The sequence below is a fragment of the Rattus norvegicus genome, chromosome 8 (assembly GCF_021556685.1).
Source record: "Rattus norvegicus strain SHRSP/BbbUtx chromosome 8, alternate assembly SHRSP_T2T, whole genome shotgun sequence".
Classification (NCBI taxonomy): Eukaryota; Metazoa; Chordata; class Mammalia; order Rodentia; family Muridae; genus Rattus; species Rattus norvegicus.
In genome coordinates this window covers 42891239-42912921 of record NC_141541.1, presented here as the reverse complement: position 1 = coordinate 42912921, position 21683 = coordinate 42891239, and the positions used below count along the sequence as shown (strand labels likewise).

Here is a 21683-nt window from a genome sequence, read left to right as displayed (position 1 = left end):
TCGTGGCAGTGACCTCGCACATTTCTGGTGCATTAGAAATGCTTAGAAAAGGTTATCCTTTGTCCAGCATTCTCTAGCAGTTCCAAGGTACCTTCTGTCTACCCTGAATCTGCTGCTCTCCATGGATACTAAGCAAGGGGGATCTGGTCTCGTTTGCCCAGGCTTCTTTAAAGTCTAGCCATCTTCCTACTGGGTGGTCCTAAATACTTCTCCTCTTCCGAAGCTTCTTTAAGAGCACAGCATCAAGCTTCTGGTCTAGGTTCCCTCTTTTGGTCAGTGCTGTGCCTCACTATGTTTCCAGGACACTTCTTTACCTGGTGGCCCTTCCTTAGCATCATGCCACTCTGGTCCCCATCTAAGAAGGTAGTAAGCCAGATGCCCTCTAAGCCTTTCTCAGCTCTCCTCCACCAAATCTTATGTAGAAGTTACCCCTTAGGCGGCTTCACTTAGGCTAGTCGGAAGTAACACATACAGTCAAGAGCTCACAGTTTCCGTCAGTCATGGTAGCACACACCTGCAGTCCCAGCGTTAGGGAGATCACCGCAGGGTGATCACCAACTTGAAGCCAGACAGGGCTACATAGTGAGTCTCTGTCTCAAAACAACAACAATAATATTCCTATATTTGATAGCATTTATTTTTAGTATATAGTGTTATATAATATATAATGCATACTATGTAAAATTAATGCGTATTATATAAATTTAAATCTTAACAGTGAAAAATATATAAAATAATACATAGTTATATATAGTGCAATTATACATAATCCTTTATGATACTGTATGTTATTTATGATATAATATGTGCTGTATTATATGTATTATAACCTATGTAATGTTATCCATCCATATGTAATGTTATCAACCATATCCATCTAGTATGCATAGTAAAATTCTAAGTTTAAACCTCTTTTCTCTTTCATCTTTTTTCCTTTTTCTTTTTCACTTTTGGGAATTTGAGGCAGCTTCTCACTGTAGGTCCCAGCTGGCTTGGAACTCACTATTGTGGATTACACTGGTCTTGAACTCCCAGGAAATTTCCTGCCTCTGCCTCCTGAGTGTTAAGATTCCAGGCTGGCATACCCCACAATGCTTGGTCTTTCTCTTTCCTCTCGATGGCATTTCTTCACCAATTTCTAATTTTGCAATGAATAGCCATGGAAACTAGGTTTCCTATGTTATAGCATGGTTCTACATTCTATTGTGGTACATAGAATATGATGTTTTTAAATTGTTTTCAATTTATTTTATGTTTTATATATATGAGTGTTTATTTTGCATGCATGTATGTGGACCACATGTGTGCCTCGTGTCCTCAGAGCATTGGGTACTCTGGAAATGGAGTTACGGATGGTTGTGAGCTGTCACGTGTATGCTGGGAACTGAGTCCAGGTTCTCTACAAGAGCAGCACATGCCCCTAGCCACTGACAAAGCCACCTCTCCAGCACCAAGATATAATGCTTTAAGTAGGATGTAAAATAATTCTTACTATAGAATATTTACACATAATATATATTTATTTATTTATAAATAAAATTTACCCAAGCATGGTAGAGTTCAAGGCCAGCCTGGGCTACACAATGAGACCCTATTTCAAAAAATGAAAGTGTAAATACTGTAAGTATATAATATATAGCACTACATATAATATGTTATATACTATTTCACACAGTGTATGTAATGTAACAATAGTATATTACCTACTTTCTTTACCTTAAGACTTGGAAGGTTTGTATTTTTTGCGTAAGTGTGGTTACCTCTAGATTCTGACTAGAGGTCAATTAAAAGACTGAACTGTAGACAGAAGCATGATGTCCTCTGAGAGGCTCCACTGAGCAGGCAGTTGACTCAGACAGATGCGGAAACTCACAGCCTAACAGTGGAAGGAGCTTGGGGACTCTTACGGAAGAATAGGAGAAAGGAGTGGAGGCCCTGAAGGGGATAGGAACTCCACAGGAAGGCCAACAGAGTCAACTAACATGGATCCCTGGGGCTCTCAGAGTCTAAATCACCAGTCAAAGAACAGGCAAGGGCTGGACCTAGGCCTCCCCACACATATGCAGCAGATGTGCAGCTTGGTGTCTTCATGTGGGTCCCAAATAACCAGAACAGGGGCTATCCCAAAAGCCATTGCCTGTGTGTGCGGTGTGTTCTAGCTGTGCTGCCTTGTCTGGCCTCGGTGGCAAAGGAAGCCTCACAGAGATGTGAAGTGCCAGGTTACAGGCTTACCCTGGGGAACGCCCCCTGCTCAGATGAGAAGGGGAATGAGGGATAGGGGAAGGGTTGTGGGAGGGGGTGACCCCGAGGGGGGCAGTGAGAGGAACGTAAAGCAAATAAGTAAAAAAATTAAAATTAAATTAAAAAGACTGAACTAAGTTGGAAGGCATGAACCCAGTGTGGACGTGGAAATGTCACTCCGTCACATCATCTGGTTGTGTGCTTTGACTGCAGGAGAGGCAGATCCCCCGGGGTCAGGAACACAGTGGTGTAGTGACCCCTCCCTGTCCCTCTGGGTTTCCCTCTTTGGTAGAGTCATGGCTCCTTCTCCCACGTTTCCTTATATGGTAATAATATTCAGAGCTGTTGGTTTTGCTGGCATATCACCTCTAGATATGTTTTTCTCAATGTTGCTGAATGGGAAGTGGGGTGAGCTCTCACACAGCCAACATCGACTCCATCACTTGCTTGGTTGACTCAGAGTCTTGCTCTCTCGGGCCGGGTTTTGTTTTGCCACGCTGAGAATCAAACACAGAGCTTTTCACACCGGGCAGATGTTCTGCCACCAAGGAGCACACTCCATTCTGCCTTTGAGTCTTGACGATGATGCTCCGCCATCTTATTTCCTGCCCCGTGGATATCCTTGGGAACTTCAGGCTCCTCTCGTTTTTCTCTTGGGGCTTCGGAATGGGCGTAGTCGGGGACCTGAAGCTTGCTTTGCCTCCTTCTCTCTCTTCCCCAGCCCTTGGGATCCTCTTCACTCTGAAGTCGCCTGCTTGGCTTCAGCTCGGGGAACTTTTTCATTTTATTATTTCTCTAGTCACTGTCCTCAGTAGCCTCTGCCTTCTCCATATGGCACGTCAATCGCTCACGCAGGACTCGGAACCTACTGGTTGGTTACTGAGCCTGCTATTTGGGACCTGAGCTCTAAAGAGGACCCTGTAGCCAGCTTGCTGCTCCACCTGAAAAAATTCCTGTTTGTTCAAAGGAGTCAGAGCTCTTGGTTGTTTATGACCTAGCTCTCTTGGTCCTCTGACAATTAACCCTAGGACCTTGGATCCCCACTGCTCCTGGACTAGGGAAGAGGCAGCCAGTTTCTGGTCTGTGAAGGGGAAGCTGGGGTACAAATCAGGACAGTCATGGCAGCCATCCCTCAGCTGCGGTTCACTGTTAAGAGCCTTCCATCTCCCGACATCCACAGTCCTTGACCCAGTCTTTCTGAAATGGACTTCCTTATCTCTTCATCTCTCTATGCCCAATCTGCCTACCTCCCTCTCCCACCCACCCCCATATTTTTAGCCCAGGCACATGCACACATGTCCTGTTAGAGAAATAATCCTGATAGTTCAAGTCTCCCCCGTATAAATCCCTGGACAAGGACTTAGCAGATGGGTCTTCTGAGTGCTCTAGAGCAGAGGCTGTGATCTCATATCACAAAGAGGCCTGCAGAGAGCAGGGACCCATCCAAGCTTTTCAGATTGGTGCATTAGAGGGGTGTCAGCTTGCGTGGGAATCCCATTTCCCAGACCTTTCTGCCCTGATGACTTCCCGCATATAGCTCAGTCCCCCTGCATGCCTAGGTCACCCTGCTCTGGACAAAATGAGTCAAGATGCTTCTTTTACCTTTGGCAGCCTGACCCTGAGAGATGCTCAAATCCCAGGAGATGGAGGTCTGTTGTAAGTTGGAGCCTCCTAATTGGTCCTTGAGGACCAATGGACAAAATTATCTTCTCCACTCTTCCTTCTACCCACCGGTCCTTTCCCTAGCACAGCAAGGGAAGCTTATCTTCTAGGGTGAAGAAGGGGAGGGAGAGGCACAATTTTTAACTTGCAGAAGGCAAGGGCTCTTTCTTTTCCATCAGCATCATAATGAGAGGAAATTAGTCGTCATTGCAAAGACTCGGTGAGCTATACTTCTCAGACAAGTTACCAGTGTTCAAAGTGTCTGCTGCCAATATGAAACACGTCTCCGGGTCTGAATGCAGCTGGAAGGGCTGAAGCATGACTAAAGGTTTCCCTGGTAGGAGCCAGAGGACTACAGACCCCTTCCTAAGGCTGGGGTGAAAAGGAAGGGGTCTGGCAGGAGGAAGCCAGGAGCCAGTGGGAGGTGAATCGCGTAGCCCTGGTGCTCTGTCCTCATGTCTAACAGCTGCCACTTTGGAGGCTGTAAGTAATACCATTTGATGACCCAGAACAATGTCTCTATCCACTGCCCATGCAGCTTTCTGCCTGGAGTCTCTCTGGGCTGAGATGGAGAAAGTGCAAAAGAAAGGTACCCTGGAAGGGGCTTCTGTTAAAGACAAAACAAAATAAAACAAGACAAAAAAGCAGCTAGGACTTAGATGTGACACAAAGCATCACTCCCAAATGATGGAGTGGCACAGCTTAAAACACATAATATTACTGAACTTTGGAAGGAAAGAGAAGAGAGTCTCAGCCTTTGGATTGCGTTTGAATAGGGACGCTGCTTAGACGCTGCTGTGGATGGACCTGGAAAGCCATACGTGGGATAGCCAAGAAGGCCATGTAAAGACAGAGAACAGGTTAACAGCAAGATTCTCCTTCCCCTACTCTATTTAAGCCCCAGTGAGGAGGCACTTGGGTCCAGACTGACCAGGAGGCACTGACATAGAACCTGGGTCAGTGTGAATCAGAGCTCTGGTCTCCCTTGGAGGCACGTGTGATCAGGAACAAGCAGCCTGGGGCTTGTGCCTACAGCGCGTGTTTTCAAAGTTCCTGCCAGACAAGGAAATAAAGTATCAGGTTCCCAACTCTCCAAGGCCTCTGAGGTGCAGTCTTCAGCCAGACACTCATTGTCTCATGTTCATTCTTTGATTTCATTCTTTCCCTTCCTAATTGAGCACACAGTCCAGTGAATCTGTGAAGGAGACTCCAGATCTGCTGTGTCAGCAAGCTAAATGTTTTTCCTCTGTCTCAGTTTTATCATGTTACAAGACCCCACCCCCCACCCCTCCCCGTTCTTATCTCTGGTATCAGCATTTTCCTTTTTCATCTCCCTCTCATTCATTTTTTTCTATAAAATAACAAGAGCAAAATGCAATCAAATATTTGCATACATTTGGACTAGTTCTGCTCGCTACCAGGGTAAGAGTACCAACAGGAAGGAACCATGGAGGAAGCAGCCCCACGGTGGGAGATGATGAAGCCCCACTGTGGGGAGGTGTGGGAGGTACCTGGATTAGCTATCACTAAAGCCCACATGTGACACGCAGAAGACACCAGTATTCTTTTCATGATACGATTTTTTTTAGAAGTCTGGACCACATGAAAATGAAGGAACAGTCTCTGTACAGGACCAAATCCAAGATGGCAGTTTGTTTCCACAACCGCCTTGCCTTCTCAGTGCTGGGCTCCTTCTCATTTTCTGGGATCACTTTCTTCCCCAGATGTTTCTGGCTTTTATCTTGAAACATTTGTACTCCTTAATCAGACTGTGTGAAATATTTTAAAAATGATTCCACCTGTCTAAGCCTCAGTTTTCCCATCCACAAATTGGGCCAACATGACTGACTCTGCATGGTAGAGAAAAGGCAAGGGTATCAATATATGCTTAGTAATATACTCAGTGTGAGCTAAGGGTCACTATTCACTCCTTATTACTGTCTCACCGTCATCAAAATTAACGATGAGGGAAGGGGCTAACAAACTCCTCTCTGACGTCTAAAAGGCACCTGGACCTAAAAGGTCCTAGATTTGCACTTTAACAGAAAGCCAAAGTAATGGGTGTATAACTTTGCAGGAGTATTTTATTCACTAGGACAAGAGGCCTGGGAACTTGTACTGCATACACTTTTACCCCACAAAACAACACCTAGAAAATGGAAGCCATAGCTATGATCTTATGCTGGGGAGCAAAGAGGTTCCTGGGTAGGGAAGGGCATATGGCAGAGATAGGAATTTTTCATGACTTAGAAATGTGTGGAGCAACATTTCCGCGTCCTGCAGTGGCGCCCCATGTCTGCCCGTTGCAAGGCTCTGAGCGAGGCTGAAGGTAACGGAAGGCTTCGTGGTCAGTTGGATAGGGTTTGGAGCCAAAGTTTGATGAAGGAAAAGTGATGTGGTTGTGAAATACAGAATACCATCCTATCCTAACTGGTGAGGAACAGAACAAAAGGTGCGCGAAGGGTACATCTTAGGTCAGAGACAGAGGACATGTGTGCCAGCAGGGATATGAGGCTGGGGCCCCGTATAGACTCACTTCCTCTCACATCGACTGCCATCCTCTGTCCTTTGTGGCCTGCTTCTTGGGATACCAGGAACACAGAGTCAAGGCACATGCCCCCATTCTAGCAGCAGTAAGGGCCAAAGTAGATGCCACCCGAACGGAGAAGTACGCCCACTGCTGAGGCCAAAGAGCTGCTTTTTCATCAGATTGTTTTATTTTTTATTTTTCCTGGAGATGAACTTAAAAACTTGGATCAGGTATCGACCCAAACAGGTATCAAACAGCCAGAGAACATAGTTTGGTACTTCTCGGAGAGGAAAAGGCCTGGCAGGCCCTCTGCAGAGGCTCTGGTTCCGAGTCTCAGACTGTCCCAGCTAATAGGCTGAAGAGGCTTCCCAGGCCTCTGCTCTGTGCTCTAGCCCCTCCCTGCTTGCTCTTCTCCTCAAGCTCCGCCCTCAGCCCTCAGCCCTCAGACTAGTCAGGGAAGAGGCAGACAGGGCATCAGGGACTAGCCGCCTGGCTTCTGTCATCCGGGATCCCCAGGATCTGAGCTGTTTGTCTCTGTTGAATTGTGAGCCTCTGGGGCCAGGCCTGTGTTGTTTTCTCAGCTCTGTTCCCCAGGCTGCTTTCGGCTCTCCACAAATAATAATAAACCTGGGAATCAAGTCCGTCGAGGGGGACTTTGCATCCCTGAGTTCATCTTTAGACTTGTTTCTCTTCGTGTGTGCAGACAAGAGAGAACACGTGGTGGCATCTCAGGAGGCCAGGTTGGAGCTCCCTGGTTCCCTGGCAGTCCGCTATCTGCCAACACCTGGTGGAGGATCGGGAGGGCTCGTCTCTGTTGATAATCATTGGAGTTGCAAAGGAAAAGACACAAGATTGAACCAAAGGCCTTAAGCCCTCTCCTTTCCCGTTCCTCTCTTTCTCCCACCCATGATGTAGACTCAAAGGGGGCTGGACTGAAAAGGAAGGAGGGTAACTAGATGTGGAGGGGCATGGCTGTGATCCCAGTGGGTGAAGAGCTGAGGCAGGAGGATCTCCATTTAGAAGACACCCTTCTGAAGAGTGGGAGGGAGTAGCACCAGCCTGTTTTTAAAACGAAACAGAAAACAGAAAAGGGAAAGAGAGTTCAGAATTGTGTCTTTAGGTGAGAAGGTTGCGGGCGGGGTGGGCAGGCAACTGGCGCAGGGCAGCTATTAGGCTTCCTCTCACTTCCGTTTCTAGGCACAATGGAAGAGTGTCAGGGAAGGAGACATTTTCTTCAAGTTGAACACTTGACAAAAGCAAGACCCAACCTCAGTAAATGTGAAGTTTAAGAGGCTAATGATACCCCACCAGGGCAGAGTGGCACCTCCTTTTCAGCAGCCTACTCCATCAGAAGTCCCGGGGCCACCCTCTGCCTCCCAGCACGGGGAAGAGCAAACCCTTCTGGGAAAGGCACCATGCGTGCTCCTCCCCACCCCCGCCCCAACCCCTGTGCTGTTGTTTTATTTTGTTTAAAGGAACCAAAGGGAGAAAAATTGCCAAGTTGTAAAGTGTTTAAAGAAGAGATGAGAATCTTCATCAAAATGCTAAAAGCTGGAGGGGGGGAGTAATGTGCAAACTCTTGCCTGCTATTTATGGGATTGATTCTCAGATCAAGAAGAGGCAAGCAGTTGGATGAAAGGAATTATTGTTAAGCTCCTCGGTAGGAAGATCTAATGGACAATTGCCGCTATCAGGGGGAATTAAATTGCTGTTTCAGTTTGTAAAATATATCAGCGGCTTTTTGAAGCCAGTGAAGGTGTGACACAGAGGCAGGGGGGCGGGCAGATAGGGGCCCCACCATTCTGCTGAGCTGGTATCGAGCGGGAACAGATGAGGAAGAGGGTTCCGGGCCTTAGACTGTTTTTGTGCTAAACCGAGGAATGGCTGCAGTGGAGGAAGAGTGGAGGGAGGTGGACTCTGGGCCCTGCTAAGATGGGAACTCCGTGGGTTAAGACCATATGCCTCCTGGTGACAGAGCAAGACAGTGGTCTCTTCTGTGGGAAACCTGGTCAGGCCGGAATCCAAGGAAAGTGAGTTTTGTCCTTGAGGAGTTGCTTCAGGAACCATGAGGAAACAGTAATCCTCAGTGTTGCCAGTAACAGTTGGGGGCCCAATCTGAGACCCTGTTTAAGCAAATTCTTTGCCTTATGGGACCAGTAAGTACCTCTCTTCCTAATGCTATAGATACAAAGGGATACAGAGTAGAAAACAGCCACTCCCCACACCCCAGAGCTGGCTTCTAGAGCAAACTGGTACTCAATCTCTAGGCTGGAAAAGACTCATTTGCTCACCTTCGTGGTGAAATACTGTTATCCCATATAAAGGACAAACAGCAGGGTGGACTTTGGGGTGGAGAGAGGGTCTTGGGAGTAGGACCGCTCTTTGAAGTGAGAAGCTTAAAGGAGGTCCATGTTACTCAATTTCTCCGTGAGGCACTCTGGCTGATGGAGACGGGAGGGAAAGAGATGTTCATAACTCTTAAGTAATCTGCTGTGTCTCCACTCTGTTCCCTGGAGACCAGCATCATGCTATTAGGGCGTGACCTGGTGCCGCCTTCTGCGTAGGAAACCCTAGAAAGGTAACAAAGAAATGCTAGGTGGCCAGAGAGCTTGGTGGCCTTGCTCTTATTGCCACTTCCTGCTCAGGGCAGAAGGCACTCATGGTGTGTCCAAGCAGGACCTAGAGGGGAACTGGAGAAGTGGGCCTCCGGGCTGCGTCATTCTGTGAGACCTAAGCCCTGGGCCAGGCGCAGTGTGTCCTGGGACCCACGGAGTAACTGTAACTGTATAGTATGAGTAACTGTAGAGTGAGCCATCCTTGGAATGGAGAGAAATTAAGGACTCAGACCTGAGAGCAAGCGCATCTTAGTTCCTACCCACAAGTCTTTCTTTTAGTGATATGAACACAGGTCCTACACCTAGCTTCCAAGACCCACTCTGAGTTTGATCTGACCAAATGAAGGACTGCCTTTTGCCTTCAACAGCCTGAGATCAGGGGGAGTGGGAAGAGGCATCTGCTAGTCTCTGGTCTTCCTGTCACCAGACTTCACAGATCCTGAGGCTTTCTCTCTCAGCCCAGCTGTACTCTCCTGAGTCACCTCATACAGTGGATTCTGCAGTGTTTGATGAGCTGTGAGTTAGGTCAGGGTCTTTCAGCCCCCACCTTAAAGACCCTGCATGTCTCTCTCCTTTGAAAACGGTTCAATCAGAAAAACTAACTTGGATGTAAAGTTTCCCCTCACATTTTAGAAATTTGTAGCCCATTGGTGCATCTCATTTCCCTCCCTTCTCCTTCATTCTCCTCCCCCCTCTTCCTCTCTCCTCCCCTCTCCTCCAACCCCTTCCCCCCTCCTCCCCTCCTCCCTCTCCTCTCTCCTTCATCCTCCTCCACCCTCTTCCACCCCCCACTGGCCTCAGACTTGTCTCTGTCCTCTTCTCTGTGCTAAGTCCAGTCATCCATCCCAGGGACCACAGAATTCCTGTAGAAACTCAGCTTTTTGCTTACGGTTTCAAGCTTTTACCGAGACCTAGTGTGTGTGTGTGTGTGTGTGTGTGTGTGTGTGTGTGTGTGTGTGTGGTGTGCATCCACACGCCTGCGTTACTTTAGATAAATCCACAGAGTCACATGAAATCAGTGACAGGTTGACACCGTTATTTCAAGATTCATCGCTCGGAGTTGCCAGCAGAGGAGACCTAGCCAATTCCTCCCCATCAACAACACTTTTTTCCCAGGCATAATTTATAGCACTGGGGTGAATTTGTTTCTAAAAGATGAATATCACACTATCAGCAACAGCTGCCTCTCATTTTTATTTGTTTTTAAATTTGACTCAAAGTCCAATTCTCTGTACACATCAGAAGCTGTAAATCCTGAGGCGACTGATTACTTGATTTAGTAAACAGGTTATATTATATAATGCAATTAAAGAGGGGCCCTACGACGCCACCTACAGGTGGCTTCTTGGAAGGGGAGCTGAGCTGGCATCATTTGTCATAGGGGACAAGCCTAGTCGCTGAAGGAAAAGAAAGGGGGGTTGAGGCAGGTTGAGGCAGCTGCCCCTGAAGGAGAAGCTTAAGCCAGCCAGGTTACTAATGCAGCCAGTCACCCCCTCCTGCTGCGTTCACAGTGTTATTTCAGCCTCCTGCAAATCTGTCTAGACCTCAGAACCGCTGGCCTGGGCTTCAGAGAGCGGACTGCTTTGGGGATGCAGGTGGAGGTATATCCTAGGAGGCTATGGAATAGGATGATGGAGGATTCCTGGTTTGCTAGCCTTGGGATGCTTGCTCCCCCCTCCCCCCAGTGAACTGAGGGAGGAAGAGAAACTGAGAACTGACTGACCCTTGGAATGAAACTCCAGCTCAATTATTGGCATTCAATTCAATAAACATATGTGGGGAGCTAATTCTGTGCGATGGGTTTGCAGATGTTGGAAGCTTCTCTTATTCCCGCTGTCCAAAAGGGAAAGCGTTGTATAAGAGAGTCTACAGGTTGTAGAACTCAGACTTTTGGACCCTAAGCACAGGCTAGATCCTGGGATTTTGTAAATCTTATTCAACTGACTTTGCAGGTGGGGGAATTGAGGCCCAGTCACAGAGTGAGACTTCCATAGGCTCCATTTATGCCAAAGTAAGGAAACCCTTGGGGGGTGGGGGTGGGCTCGATTAGCTGCTATTGGATGGTGGGCAGAATACCCCCAACACTCCTGGGATACATTAGGCTTTGAAACCTCCCGTGTTTTTCTACTTAGGAAAAAAAAGAAGAAGAATGTACTATCACAGAAAACCAGTTTCTGAAGGGGAGAAGGCACTCAGTTCTCAGAGCTTAAAAAAAAAAGATATCAAACCAACCAGATATGGTGTGCAAAACCCAGCACTTAACTCCAGAGGCTGAGGCAGATAGTGAGTCTGAGGCTAGCCTGAGCTACCTAAGGAGACCCTTGCTTCAAAAATAAAATATCAAACAAAATGAATAAAACAAGACCAGAGTGGGTGAAGGAGAGGATGCCTCAGAGGAAGAAAACAGAACTTTCAGGATCAAAGAGGGTGGGAAGCCCCTCCCCCTTATTCTTCATGCCATCCACCTGCCCAGTCTCCAGTCTGGAACACAGGGGCATGACAGGAAGGGGCCAAAGCAAATTTGAACTTCCCTTCCTTCTTCTACCTCAGCACCGGATACAAGGATATAATTTAGTCCCAGCTAGGGTCAGGGGCCAGGAACAAATGCTGTCAGGCCGGCTGGCCAGACAGTTCCCAATTAGACTTTGTTTCTCATCCTTAAGGCCTCAAGCCCCCAACCCTTACACCCCTGCCCAATTACTGCCCGGCAGCATTAACCCCTTGGTGCCCCGGGCCGTTAATGGAATGTTAATTGGTCTAATGGGTTTCATGTCAACAAGTCCTAATGAGCTCCTTCTAACGAGCTTGGCAATTTTTTCCCTAAGCCTATGTTTGTCAACACAGTGGAGTTTGTGCTCCAGTCTGAGGGCATCATGGCACTGCCTCTGGGGAGCTAGAGCTAAGAAGGCATGGAGAGGGGCACCCCTAAGCTGTAAAGAGTCTTTTGTACCCGCCTTTGGGGCCCCAATCCCCCATTACCTCATTTGGCTTCGGAGCCTGCAAAATGGCACTTTGGAACCTTTCGATGACAGGATCAGTGATACAAATTACTTCCTCCTGGATATCTTGTAGAGTTGAGTGCTGGATAGGATTTCCCCTGCCATGTAGCTGTCTTGTAATAAAGGTCTCAGCATTAACGAGAAAATTCTCAAGCCGAGTCCAGAGCAAGGAATTTTCCAGGGTAAATGTTCCTCAAAGCCCTCTGATTACGGACGTCACTGGCTATGGTCCTTTGAATGCCCTGGTGTTATGTCTAATGACAGAAATGAGAGGGTGTCTGGACAGGGCCAGTAACCCCACAGAACCGCTGACGAAAGCTCTGGAGCCCTGGAGCCCTGGAGCTCTGAATGGGTTCTCAAAGAAAGTGTATAGGACAGGCTTCTCTAAAGATCCAAGACCCCCATCTGTCGCTAAAGGGCTCCCCTACATCCAGACCGTATGTCTGACAGGATCACAGAATCCCCACGTCCTTCTCCCTTCAAGGAGGCTAAAGCAAGATGGGGCATGCGCAGATAGAGGGATTAAGGGCACAGCCAGCCTCCCCGGATGAGCATGGAAGTCTTATGCAGCTGAGCGCCACTGGGTCAAGTTTCCAAAAGCTTCTGTGTTTGTCTGAGCTGAGAGAGTAACTTAAGCCATTTTTTTAAAAATGACCTCCAGTTCTCTTTCAGGAAAAAATCTTTAGAGGGCAAAGAGCAGTGGCCTAGGGACTTTTACGGTGACCCCAGGAAAGGGGAGGAGCCGGAGCCAGCTAGCTTCCTTGCTGCAAAGCCTAGCAGGCTCAGAACTGAAAACTGCTTTCGCCTCGTAGGTGGTTGACTCTAGGATCAGGACACTTTCAGCTATCCTTCCTTGTTCTGCAACAGGCGTTATCAAGTGACGCCATCACTTAACTGACCTTGCCTTAATTATGGGAGCGTTAACGAAAGAGTGGGGAATTACGACTTTTCTGTGTAACCATAATTCTTCTGTTCGAGTTTTCTTTGCCTTACCTTCACTGTGAGTTTCTCATTTACGTACGGAATGAAGTTACGGAAAGACTCAAACCCAGTGTTAAAACAGTTGCCCCAATTGGCTGAGAAAAAAACCTTCCTGGATGTTGCTCTAGCAGTGTCTCTGTCCTGTGCTCCCTCTTCTGGAGATTTCTGGTATTGCAACCCTTTTCTGTCTCTGAATAAGATTCTTGCTTTGCGACTCTCTGTCTTGCTGTGTGTCTCTGTCTCTCTGTCTTGATGTTTCTCTCTGTCTCTCTGTCTCAATGTTTCTCTCTCTCTCTCTCTCTCTCTCTCTCTCTCTCTCTCTCTCTCTCTCTCTCTCTCTCTCTCTCTCTCTCTCTCTCTCTCTCTCTCTCTCTCTCTCCCCACCCCCAAGGCCCACCCTCTCTCCCAGGCCTACCCTGCTCTCCAGAACCAAGGCCCAGTCAAAGTTACTTTATCTTCCAGAGTTCGTAACATCTCTCAAGATCTCTTTCTTTATCCTCCCAGGTTTTCAAAGAGAGAGCTGATATACTCATTTTAGTATCATCTTTGGGGAGTGGGTGTATGTGGAAGGGGTATGAAAACAGGGTCTTGTTATGTAGACCTTAGAGACCTGGAAATGCAAGACTGTGCTCAAAACTTGTGCCTTCCTGCCCCTGCTTCCCCAGTGCTAGAACTATAGAGTGCCAGGTGTGTGCCTCCTTCCTGGCTCTCTTCAGAAATCTTCATTTTGAAGGTCTTTCTAATGTCTCAAGAAATTTTCCTCTGGGCAAGGGATGGAGTCCATGTTTAGAACAGCTCAAAATCCTGGGATCTGTCTTTAGCATGAGGGAGGAGGAAGAAGAGGAAGAGGAAGAGGAAGAAGAGGAAATAATCTCTTTTTTCTTCTGGAATTCTCTCTAGTCTGCCCTTGCTTACTATGACTGGCAACAACCCACACAAATCCCGGCAATGAAGACAAACCATGATACTTTTCCTGACAGAAGCTCTCCCACTCTGCTCTCTCCTAGGCTTTTGAGCAAAGGATAGCCTGGGTCTCAGTGGCCATCCTGTGTTGAGATGGACACAAGGCAAGCCCAGTGAGGCAGGTCAGAATAGAGAGAAAGGGTGAGCCTTGAAACCAGGATGCTCGCTCTGCTCAGGCTTGTTGCTCAGCCAGCACTGTCATCCCCAGCCCCCCTTTACTTTCTTCCTTCCTGCCAAATTATCACCTCCCTCTACCAACCATACCTTCCCGCCCCCCATTCCCTGGGGAGAAGATCTGGCCTCATTCATCCATCCAGCCTTACTCCTTAGCCCAGCTCCCTGCACAGAGTCGATATGTGATAAGCATCTGCTGAATGAAACATGATCCCCACTGCTTTGCTTGTGCGCCTGAGGTCAAAGCATGCCTGGTACTTTGGAGACTTGGGTCAGGCCAGGGTAGTTCTTCATTCTGTCTTTCCCTCCCTGAAAAGAACAACAATGAAACACACACACACACACACACACACACACACACACACACACACACTCCTGAGATCAACATCTTTTTTTGAATGGCACCTCTAAGACCCCTTTAAGTTGCTACATTTTGTGGACATTTTGGAAGACTCTGGAGAAGCCCCCGAGTGCCCTCAGGGAGAGACAGGAAAATCTGAACACTGGCTCCCAAAGCTCATTAGACCCCTCTGCCCAGGAGAGAGTTTCCACCCCTCCATGTTCTTCAGGCTCTCCTGCCCCATGCTGGACAGTGAAACTAGCCTGTGAGTGCTGGCTCTAAATATTTCAGGGCATCCACTGCAGCTCAGTGTCTCTCTGGGCATTCAGTTTCCCTGGGTGGCATTGCCAGGGTGTGTCTGCTTGCAAACCATGGTCTAGTTCAAGGAAAAATTTCGAGGCCCCAGGGGGCAGTTCATTTACTGGTGATGAGGTGGTGTGGGATGCAGAGAAGAAGATCCATAAAACACACACACACACACACACACACACACACACACACACACACACACACACACACACGCTTCCTCATGACCTGTCTCCTCCTATGTAAGAAACAGGCCATCCATTTGGCAAGTATGGCTCTACATACTGGCAACTCTATATTGAACCAAAACTGAAGAAAGTCCTGGTGTCCCAGTATGCACTCTTCTGTTCTTTCCCTTCCCAAAAACTTCTGCGCAGATCACCCCTGGACTAGTCTTGAGGAAGGCTGATGGCCCATGTCCCTTGCTTCCACTAGGCGGTGTAATGAGCACACTTGAGAGGGTAAGCCTTGTGCTTGGAGACCCTGAGCCTTGAAGCTGGAAACAGATGGGCTTACTGCCTAGGGGAATGAATGCTTGGTGGTTCTGAATGTCTGTGAAAGGTTGAGCCTTGTCAAAGGCAGAGAGATGAAGGCAGGCCTGCCGCTAGTCAAGCTACCCACTGCCACCCCCTCCCCTTACCAACCAGGCCTGAGTTGATGCTGAGCCAACCATCACCACAGGGGTACAGATTGTTTTACATGTAATTTGAATATTACTCCTTTTGAGTCAAATTAGCACAGCAAACTTCTCTCTTCCTGACCCCTTCCCATAGTTGTGATTTGTTCCCCTGAAGAAACTCAGGTCCCTGCATACACCATCAACGCCAGGTGCTCCAGATTGGGGAGAGAGAAAAAAAATCGTGGAGCTGGTTAGTCCCCTGGGCTGCCTGGACTCTGTACTAACTGTGTGGCCCCTTTTCTTCTGCCCACAGATCCTCCATGTGAATCAATCCCATGATGCAACATGCCTCCCCAGCCCCAGCTCTGACAATGATGGCCACGCAGAATGTCCCTCCCCCACCCTACCAGGACAGCCCCCAGGTGAGTGCGACAGAGAAGAGTGGGGAGGAAACCCTATGTGAGTGTGGAACTCCCAGGCCACTGGCAGTCCTGACCTAGCTGTAGCCTGCCTGTCAGCCTTGGGGAGGCTTCTCTCGAGAGTCTGAGCTGGTGAATACAGATCCTTGAAGAGTCATTGGGCTTGACAAAACACCAGGCTCAGACACTGTCTAGGTTAATTCTGTTACGGGACCATAACTTGGAGTTGTGATCATAGACCTGCCTGCCACCCTTACCCTGCAGACATTGGAAAGTGCTAAAGTGCCCTTAGTACTGCTCAGGCCAAAATTGACACTGGCCATCTGGGGACAAGATGTGCACAGTCTATTTAAGAGACTCCTGCTTTCCTCAGTACCACATCTCCCTTCCCCAGATCTGAGTGCTCTGATCAGTGCCCTGCAACTTGCCTGTTAGAAGTCTCTTAAGGCTCTGCTGGGCTTCTGCCTAGAAAGAGAAGGATTCTTGGTCCATGACTTCAGTTCCCTATCCCTGGTTCTCATCTTCCAGCCTTAGCATCATGTACTCCTGAAAGTCCTGTGATCGCAGAACCTGTACAGCAGTATCTTCCCAACGTTCTAGATCCTCTGGTTTTTGTTGTTGTTTTCGGTTTTGTTTTTATTTTTCTTTTCTGGAGGCTTCTAGCATGTGTGGCCTGGGCTGCTGCAGTTCCTGAGACCCATCCCTTCTTACCTCTGCTTCGGGTGCCTCCCAGCAGACCCTGAGCCTGTGAAAGCCTGAGATTTGGGGCTGCGCTTTCACAGGAGACGCCCCCTTTTACCAGCGGTCTCCTTTCCCTAGTCTGGCGAGTCCATCTCAGTTCAATAATTACCTATCGGACCTGCGTCCCGGGAATGGCATACACTGGAATGTTCGCTTGGCATTTAACCCAGGGAAGAGCTACTGTGTGTCAGTCTGCCTTCTCTGCCGAAACCGTCCTCCGACCGTCTCTATCCCTTGCACGCCAGCACGTGGAAGCTAGTATTGAGATTTGGAAATGGGGCTGGGGACTTGGTTCACGTTCGGTCCTATGGCCTGCCGATGCCCAGCTTAGTGTGAGCCCAGAGCAGCTATCCTGTACACCGTGTCACTCCCAACCTCTGGGGAGTTGCCAGATGCCACATTGCAGACCATTTTTGACTCCCCTCTCTCTGAGAGTACAAAACCCCTCGTCATTCGGTGACCGGCCAGCACATGCCCTTGAGTCTCCAGGCTTGCTCTGCACTGGACCCTTCCCTGAATCTCGTCAACCTTAAGAAATAGGATGAAGATGGAGGCTAAGGTAGAAGGGTTAAGGCAGTGATAACGTGGGAGGAAGGAAGCAGAGGCTATCGAGGTTTCCGGTTCGTGGAAGAAAAGCTTTCAGAGTCAGATGCCCCAGGAGTCCCTTTCCCCCTTCTTTAGGGCTGGGGTGTTTCTCCCATATATGCTTGGCTACTAGCACTCCACGCTGCTGGTCCCTTCCCTGCCTTCCTCCCTCTCAGCTTTCAAGAGCTAACCCCAGCTCCTCAGGGGAAAACTCCGCTCTATTTCCCTTGTATTGTCATTATTCTAAAGAACCAGCTGCTCTCTGACACTGTCTTCGCGAAAGCCGGGCCTTATAATAGAACGGTGGGTCAGGCACACAGGGACCCATCTTAAACAGCGGCTCTCAGGAAACGAGACCCACTCTCTCATTACCCCTTCAGGTCTAATCTCTTGACTTTTATTCCCTATGTGAAGAACTCCATGCCGCCTCCCCCAGAAACCCACTTTCTTTCACAGGCAAGGAATGGACAGTCTGATATGAAGTCCCCAAAATGAGAAAGGGAGCAAGAAGCAGAGGCTCTCCTCGGAGACCCGTGCAATCGTTTTAATAATGTTCCCGTTGCGCTAAGGGCTAGCAATACTGAGCATAATCTATTCAAATGCACAGGAGAATGTCACTTTGGAAAATTAGGAATCTGCATTAAAAAATTCCCAAGCCCCGGACCTTCTTTATAATAAATTAGAATTTTTTTTTCCAGGCAAGTTCTTAACTTGGCAATTTTCATTTTGAAGTTTGGGGAATAAAGTTATTAAAAATGACGGAGACTTTTTTTTCCTCTTTTCCATTTTAGCAGAGAAGCATTAATGGTTATGGCCCCATGCTATTTGGGCGAAAGCCAAAGTGGTATGGTGGCTAAGTGGCTTCCAGCCCCTGTGGGCTGTTTGAGTTTGTCTGGGGGGGGGGGGGGGGGACTCTGTGACTTCTCATAAGGATGTCATTCTGTTTATTATGATCTGAAGACTCATCGTATATTTAGAAATCGCAAGAGCAACAACCTGGTAGTACCCTTCATGTAGACTTATCTCCTTCCCGTATCTTTTCTGTTGAATTCCGTTGGAGAAGCAGCGCCCTCTACTGTCTAATTACAATACCTCATACTCTGGTTTCTCTTCAAATCATTAACTTTTTTTTTTTTTTTTTTTTTTTTTTTTTTTTTTTTGTCTTTTAAAAAACTCTAGGGGTTGGGGATTTAGCTCAGTGGTAGAGCGCTTGCCTAGCAAGCGCAAGGCCCTGGGTTCGGTCCCCAGCTCCGAAAAAAAGAAAAAAGAAAAAAAACAAAATTCTAATACTCATAATTTCAGTATGCGGTGTCTATGCCTTGATTCAGACCCTCGTTCTACGCACTGAAGAGATAGGGGTGGATTGCTCGAACTCAGCATCCTGTAAGAAAACGTTGTCTGCAGGGAGAATGAATATGAAGTAGATGGATGGACCCTCCGTTCAATGAATCATGTTGATTTGCCTATCATTGTTTCTGTTCTTATGCAACTCTGTCTCAGTGGGCCTGGCCATCATAGTCACTGGGGTTTCTTCACAACTTCCACCTCCTTCTACCCCAGAATCCCTACCAACTCTAATGGATCTCTACGTTTTATACAAACACACACACACACACACACACACACACACACACACACACACACAAACACACCAGCAAATGTCACTCTGGTCTCCTTTCTAGAAATTTTATGGTATCAACCACCGTTTTGAGTCTTATATCCTCACCTCAGAAATGCCTTGCATCCTCCTGTTTCTCATCAGGCAGTGTATACATATGCAGCATCTCCCACAATGCCACGTTCTCCCAGCTCTATCCGCTACCCCAGGAATGGGGAATCTAGTAGTGAGAGCAGCAGTTTCTCTACCCTTACTTACCAAGCCCTTATCAAAGAAATGGAAGGCAAACATAGACCCACGCCTACCGTTCCATAGATGTTTACAGGCAAGACACATATTTAAATCATCTGGTCTATTGGGGTAGATAGTCAATGTTTAAAATTCTCAGTCTGCAATTTACAGCAAGCCCTGCTGCGTGAATGTTCTGCCAGAAAGCAGATATCTTAAGGGATCCTTTTCCAGCCCTGGTGGATGTGACACTTAGTGGGTGGGGTAGATTAGAAATCGATAGATAGGCAGGTAGCTGGGAGTTGTCACCAAATGACCCAACAATACCTGCTCTGAAAGGGGCTTTGGCAGTTTACTCAGGACTGGTTTCCTCGTCCATCAGAGACAGCGTGATGACAAAATGAGAATTCAGCTTTCAGGCTCATCTGGGGAAGCTCCCTTCAGAAGGAAGGCAAGCATTGGCTCGAGGCCTTTTAATGCAGGCAGAGTTTTCATGGAAACGGAGGTCCACTGCTTCATCCCCCTGCAGCAAAGAGGGACCGAGGAAACCGCTTTCCTAGTTCCAGGGTCAAAATGATGCTTCCCCACCTTCCAAACAGGGAAGGCAAGGCTGCCAGAGATGGGGCTACAAAGCATTCTCTCCACCCATTTACCCTTACTTCCCCTCCCTGTCCTAGCCCAGATGCTCCAAGCAGAACCAGGGATGCATCAGGCCTGAGGAAGCTGGCTGGGCTTTGATCAGTCATTAGGATCCCCATGCTGGTTTCATTAACAAGGCAGAAGGGGGTGGATGGGGCCCCTGGCTGTGAATGGCCTCCATCCAGGCCATGCAGCTGTGCCGGGCAAGCGGGTTCAGATGTTGTCACAGTCCTTAACATCCCTCTCATCTCTTTAAGGCCTGGAGCCCCCTGCCTTGCAGGGTCCTCTGCTCAGCTGCCTGTGAAACACATTCACTTTGCAGCATAGAGTTAATTCATCTGCTTTGAAAGTTCCCCTAAGCCTTTTCTGTAGCTATGATTGACAGTTCCCTCTGCCCCTGGGGGCAACACCCCAGGGACCATATGGGAGACCCACCTTCCCTCGATTTGATTCATCAAAACATATTCTTCTCTTCCTTTTATTTTGTTGTGGGCCTTTCTTCCCTTTATACTCGGTGACCTTTCTCCCTGCCTGCTTGGGCCACCCATGCCTTTAGACCTGGATTCTTCATTGCATAGAGGGGGAAAAGCAAACTCCAGGTCTAGCTGGGCCCTCTGTCCCTGCATCGGAGATGATGATCTGTCTCCAGGACTAGGAAGCTTGTGATGGATCCGGTTTAGGTTTTGCCTTTTATTAACTTCCTTCCTACCTCAGTTACCAGAAGCAGAGATCTGATTGTCCAACTTCTTGTCTCCAAATAGGACAAGCGCCCTAAACAGCTACAAAAATAGTTAATGGCCCAAGGATACAAAGCCTAAAATAAATCAGGGGACAGGTGGCCACGTGAGCAGCAGGGCTGAGAAGCACTTTACAGGCTGTGTCCTCTTGTGCCATCTTTGAAGAGATTGAGTGTCCCTGTGGCCTAGCATGAGGGCTAGATGAATTAGACCCCAGAAGTCCTGTTGTTCTTGGAGCTGGTAGTCTCAGAGAGCAGGGTGACTCCCCATAGCAGACACCCAGGAATCTTGGGTCTGACCCTGACCCTGCTCCTGTGTATCACACAAATTCAGGCAAGTGATTCATTCAGTAATGATCTCTTCCAGTCCCTCATCTTCTTCACAAACGTTGAGTGCTTCCTGCCGGTCTTGCCAACTGTGTGCTATGTACTGGGTGTGTGTGTGTGTGTGCAGAATTAGAGTTCCTGTCCTTTCGAGGCTTTACTTTCTGCAGAGGCAAAGTGGAACTTCTGCCATTTTCGCCTCGAAACCCATGCACGCCATGGTGTGAATCGAGGGTGACGTTTCTCGGTGTCTGCTCAGCAGTGCTCTGGCTCGATTCCTCACTGCACATCTCCGTGGCCCAGATGGGATTGAACTTTAATTACTTTTTTATTAGGAACACAATAGGCATATCAGATATGTTTTTCCAGCTAAGAACACACACACACACACACACACACACACACACACACACACACACACACACACTCATGCGGATAGACCTATGCACACAATAAGACTCTGTTAGGCTCTTGTGTCTGTTGGAAATCACTGGCTGGCTTGGGACCGTAACAGAAGTAAGGGATCCTCTGGAAATGAATGGGAAGTGAGGGGAGTGGTCATGTTCCAAAAAACTGTACAAAGCTAAGAAGTGTGAGATGGGGTTCCTCTCCCTTCCCTGGTCTCTGTTAAAGCTTCCTGTTGGTGATAAGGGGGAGGCAGCATCCAGTAACACTTTTGTAAACCACTGCCTATAAAGTGTTAATTAATCAATCAAGCCCCTCTCCCCTATTGCACAGCACCTAACTCTTCTGTGCACTTGTCTGGCTTCCCGGCCCTGGGATCCTGGTGGAGGGGACTCAGACCTTCTGTTTCAGGACGCCCAGCCCCCCTGCCAGGGTTCAGATTCTATTGCTGCTTCCCCTCTCTAGGCAGATATGTTGAGGAGTCCTCTGTCACATCTTGTTTGCCCTGAGTCTTTTAACCACCACTCGCTCGCAATTTATCCATGGTTCAGTCATTTA

General features: G+C 48.1%; 1 protein-coding gene across 14 annotated transcripts in view; it reads left to right on the top strand.

Moving 5' to 3' along the window:
- Pknox2 (PBX/knotted 1 homeobox 2) overlaps window positions 1–21683 on the top strand; it is a 262954-nt gene that overhangs the window by 171427 nt on the left and 69844 nt on the right. For 12 of the 14 annotated variants that reach the window (XM_087563654.1, XM_087563647.1, XM_087563655.1 and 9 more), the window contains 1 exon segment: window positions 15744–15852. The exons of the other annotated variants lie outside the window; for them this stretch is intronic. In XM_087563654.1, the coding sequence (XP_087419780.1) occupies window positions 15766–15852 (87 nt within the window). In that variant the 5' untranslated portion in view covers window positions 15744–15765. 14 annotated transcript variants of the gene reach the window in all.